Here is a 4,828-nt window from a genome sequence, read left to right as displayed (position 1 = left end):
TTCAGTTATGTCTCGTACAAACATGTGCAAAGACTTTTTGCTTGGCCAAGCTGGATTTGAATACGAACTATTTCAAACTACATTAAAAACGGTGTAATAAATTTTCTAAAAGTGAGTCATGGATAGTGTTTTATGACTAATAACTAAATTATTTCTAGAATTGAATGGAATGCAGGAAACTACTGAAAGATGTGAAACTAACAGTAATGCTATTGAACACAGTCTATAGGCCATACTTTTGCACAGACCAAATATGGTTAAAATACAATACAGTTCTGACATGTTTCACAAAAGGTAAAGCAGCACTTTTCCATTATGCTTAAGCATTGTGTCACTAAATATAAACTTTAACATGATTTAAACTCCCAGTCAGTCCGATCAGAGGAAGTGAACGACCACAGGAAGAATCTAAAGAAAGACTTCAGAGCATATAATGAAGAGGAAATAGAAAATGGCTCGTAAGTGTCATGTGTTTCTGCTGGGACTGATCTTTCTCTCTTCACTTCTCACAGGTAAAGAAATCTGTCTTTCTCTATAAGACATGACTTTTTTTTCTTGTGTTAAAAACAGAACATACTGGATTATTCCTTAATGAACTAAAACTAGACAGTTTCACACTCAAACATCTGACGCTGAATTATTTTCATCTCGAGAGTGTGTTTGTGATTCGAACAGCTCTCTAATAAAGAAAAACAGCTTATTCTGTAGAGTTGGTAAACATTAAGTCAGGAAAAAAGACTGATCTGAATCTTTTACTTTTCATGCTGTTATGTTAGATGTTTTCATTAATTAACATATGATGATCACTCAGAGGTTCTTGTGTTTCAGGTTCCAGTGGAGTGGATGAGACTCATGTGTTCATCAGTTCTGGTGAAAATGTCCGTCTGCCCTGTAATAATGCTCTTCCTGACTGCAGATCAACTACATGGCTCTATAACAGATTCAGAGATTCAGCAGCAGTTGAACTGATTGGTTTAGGGATAAAAAAGAATGACACCGATAGACATGAGAGACTGAGTCTGGGGTCTGACTGCTCTCTGAACATCAAGAACGTCACAAAAGAAGATAATGGATCTTACAGCTGCCAACAATGGACAGGTCTGCAAGGACAACAAAAACAGCAAGGAACTGATGCTCGTGTTTTTCCTCATGTCCTTCATGGTAATTTGACAGATTTGATGCCAATTTAAAAAGGGAAAATTATTCATTTAAACTCTCATGAAGATTGAAGAGTCTGTGATTTGTGTGTCATTTTGTGTTTCAGTCTCTTCCTCACAGACTGAGATCAGTGCAGGCCGCTCTGTGACTCTCTTCTGTCAGTTGTATTCATATACTGCAGACTCTTGTGATGTTTGGATCCGTTCTGAGGGAATCGATCTGTTCTGGGTGAATCAGGCTGGTGTTAAACTGACGAGATCAGACTCCAGCTATCAGATATTATTCTCATCTGATCACTGTATCATCACACTGAATACAACACTCCCGAATGAAGATGACAATAGAGAGTGGAGATGTGAAGTTACTCAAAGAGATCAAGTCAAAACCTCAGCCATATATACTGTCAAGAGTTCAGGTGAAAAAACAATCTCATCAATCATTTACTGAAGAGTCTCCGCTAGATGTGCTAATATAATGATGCTAAAGTTATCTTGTGCATTTACTGATTAAAATAATAATGTCATATTCTGCAGTTTGATGCATCTGAACTAACATTCATCTTTACAGCTCAAGATGATACACTATCACCAGTGATTTCAGTCCACACCACAAAATCAACTGCATTGACACCAAAAACTTCTACACAAGGTACAGTTAAAAAATGAACGCATAATGTTTTGAGTATTACTGAATCCTCTGTCCTTGTTAAAGAAATGCATGTAATCAGTTAAACTAAAATCAACAGAATTGATTAAATAAAGTTTAATAGGAAAGACCTGTTAGTGTTTGAAGTTCAGATATTTTAGGCTTTACAAAGAGTTTTGTGGTAACCATTCTGCTGAACATATTACATTATGTTTGGTAATATGGTAATATTTGGTGGCGTTTTAGTGCCACATAAAAAAAAATTACGAGATTAAAGTTGTAATATTTTCAAAATAGAGTCAAAATGTTACGAAAATAAAGTCAAAATCTTACGAGAATAAATTTGAAAATACAAGAATAAAGTCGAAAATACTGGAATGAAGTCAAAATGTTATGAGAATAAAATCAAAATACTTTGAGAATAAGGTCTAAAAAAGTTTGCTACTTTCAAATTCATATATAATGTAAGTGAAATGTGAGTTAATGAAATTATATATATATATATATATATATATATATATATATATATATATATATATATATATATATATATATATATATATATATATATATTAAGACACTGCAGAGCATGGCATCATATCACAACCATTACAGCGTAAAATGTAATTGTATGCTGTAATGGTTGTGATATGATGTCATGTTTTGCAGTGTCTTTTTAAAAACTGAAATCCAAAATGTAAAAACAATCTACACCACTTTCCTGCAGTGCTATAGCTTAGACTTATGTTCTTTAAATTTGGCTATGAGGTAATGCCATGATGTATTAATCTTCTATTGGCCACACGGTTTCATACGAATTTGCAGGTTCGAGTTCACCAAACTTGTACTATGGTTCCCACTCTCTCTGACATACATATGCAATGAAAGTTGAAAAGAGTAGTGTGACTGCCCTTTAATTAGGGATGATAGAAGTAAACTCTACAGGACATTGCCCTCCAGGACTGATGCTGCCCATCACTGCAGTTGGTCCATGTTTAAAGGGATATTAGGTTGTGACTTCAGAGAAGTTTAGTTAGAAGTACTATTATTTTTAACATGACAGAACAAAGTCAGTCTATTGTTCGTTATCTGGCTCTGCTCGGTGTTCATCTTCAGTTCTCTCTTCACAGCAGTTCAGTCAGTGTACTGTTTGAGTAAATGAATTACTCCAGGGTATTGGTTTGTTTGAACTCAGAGGGAGTGTCAGCCACATTAAAAAAGTTAACAGCTTAAGTCATTTGTGGATTAATGCGTATTGGAGACGCCAACCGTTTAAAACGATTTAGTTCGATTTGGTGAACTGATTCAAAAAGATCCGGTTACATCGAATGATTCATTCGCGAACCGGATATGACAAACTGCTTTGTTTTGAACTCTCTCTCACAACAGACACGGAAGAGAAGATAATGATGAATAAAGTCGTAGTTTTTGCTATTTTTGGACCAAAATGTATTTTCAATGCTTCAAAATATTCTAACGGACCCTCTGATGTCACATGGACTACTTTGATGATGTTTTTATTACCTTTCTGGACATGGACAGTATACCGTACACACAGCTTCAATGGAGGGACTGAGAGCTCTCGGACTAAATCTAAAATATCTTAAACTGTGTTCCCAAGATGAACGGAGGTCTTACGGGTTTGGAACGACACAAGTTATTAATGACATCATTTTAATATTTGGGTGAACTATCCCTTTAAAAAGTTTTTAATAACGCTTACCTTTTAAATTACCTTTGATGTTTGCAAGGCCTTACGTAGAACTAAGAACTTACTGGCGCAGAAGACGTGCTTGTACAAAACAACAAACTACAGCAATCATGTAAAAAAAAATTTTAACTTTCTTTTCATAATTTTTACTTTGATTCTCAAAATATTATGAGTTTAACCTCGTATTACTACGACTTTATTCTAGAAAATTTTTGACTTTATTCTCATAATATTTCAACATTATTCTTGTAATATTTCAACATTATTCTCATAACATTTCAACTTTATTCTCATAGTATTATCACTTTATTCTTGTAATATTTTGACTTTATTCTCAAAACTTTTCAATTTTATTCTTGTAATATTATGCCTTTATACTCCAAACACTTCGACTTTATTCTCGTAACATTTCAACGTTATTCTCGTAACTTCGACTTTATTCTCAGAATATTACGACATTAGATTATTTTTTTTCAAGGTGGGACTAAAACTCCGTTGTAAGAAAGAGATAACACTGGAGGGAAAGATTTTTAAAAAATGTCATTACATTTATTTTTGGAAAATGGCAAACATCAGTTTTTCTCCCTACACTTTGAGATTTTTAATCTATCATCTGCTATCATTTTATTTCAAAGCAGTGCAAGTTTATTCATCATTTCTGTGATGTGAAGCTCTAGTATGATTTGATGTTGATGATGTTTATTATGTTTGAACTGAACTATCAGATATGATCACAGATCCAGCAGAAACTGAAATCAGAAGGACTGCTGGATCATTATTCAGAGGTACCACACATCTTTACCATGCCTTGATTTGACTCCCAGTTTCACAGATCAAGTCTGTTTTTTTTCTCTTGATTGTGTCTATCATCTTTCCTACAGTGATAGTGATTATTTTTGAGTTTGCAGCATTTGCTGCTTCTACTGTGATTCTTCTTCAGATCATCTGTGCAAGACGAGCTGGTGAGTATTTGAGATGATTCACATAGATCTTTAATAATCCCAGAGCTAAGTTATGATTTTCTGTTTCATTTTTTTGGCAGGGAGGAAGAATTCACAGGACCAGAGGAAATAGTGATGAATACAATATTCAAATAAAATACTCCCTACAAATAACAGGCCAAATTACAGCAATGATATTATGGATATTTCCATGCAGCTATTAATGATATTTGCTCCATATACATATAATACAGTACATGGTAATTTTCTAACCTTGATTCATCTAATTTTACATGAAACTTTTTACAGATGTAACCCTGGTTTAATTTATTATTAATATTCTAATTTTATTTACATGTATGTATTTTGTTTT

General features: G+C 33.6%; 1 protein-coding gene across 1 annotated transcript; it reads left to right on the top strand.

The window, feature by feature from the left end:
- Positions 1–451: 451 nt before the first annotated feature.
- LOC127953630 (uncharacterized) lies at positions 452–4,557 on the top strand. The gene is made up of 5 exons (XM_052552866.1): positions 452–512; positions 829–1,161; positions 1,265–1,573; positions 1,726–1,771; positions 4,394–4,557. The coding sequence occupies exons 1-5, from the start codon at positions 452–454 to the stop codon at positions 4,491–4,493; spliced, it is 849 nt and encodes a 282-aa protein (XP_052408826.1). The 3' UTR covers positions 4,494–4,557.
- Positions 4,558–4,828: the final 271 nt, after the last annotated feature.

The sequence above is a fragment of the Carassius gibelio genome, chromosome B3 (assembly GCF_023724105.1).
Source record: "Carassius gibelio isolate Cgi1373 ecotype wild population from Czech Republic chromosome B3, carGib1.2-hapl.c, whole genome shotgun sequence".
Taxonomy (NCBI): Eukaryota; Metazoa; Chordata; class Actinopteri; order Cypriniformes; family Cyprinidae; genus Carassius; species Carassius gibelio.
Note: the sequence above shows the minus strand (reverse complement) of the source record. Positions and strands in the feature narration are given on the sequence as shown.

What these genes read in the sequence shown, in the direction of transcription:
- LOC127953630 (XM_052552866.1), top strand. Translation starts at nt 452, where the DNA reads ATGGCTCGTAAGTGTCATGTGTTTCTGCTGGGACTGATCTTTCTCTCT. An exon ending in TTTTCCTCATGTCCTTCATG is followed by an intron (nt 1,162 to 1,264) that starts GTAATTTGACAG and finishes TTTGTGTTTCAG; the next exon opens with TCTCTTCCTCACAGACTGAG. An exon ending in ATATACTGTCAAGAGTTCAG is followed by an intron (nt 1,574 to 1,725) that starts GTGAAAAAACAA and finishes TCATCTTTACAG; the next exon opens with CTCAAGATGATACACTATCA.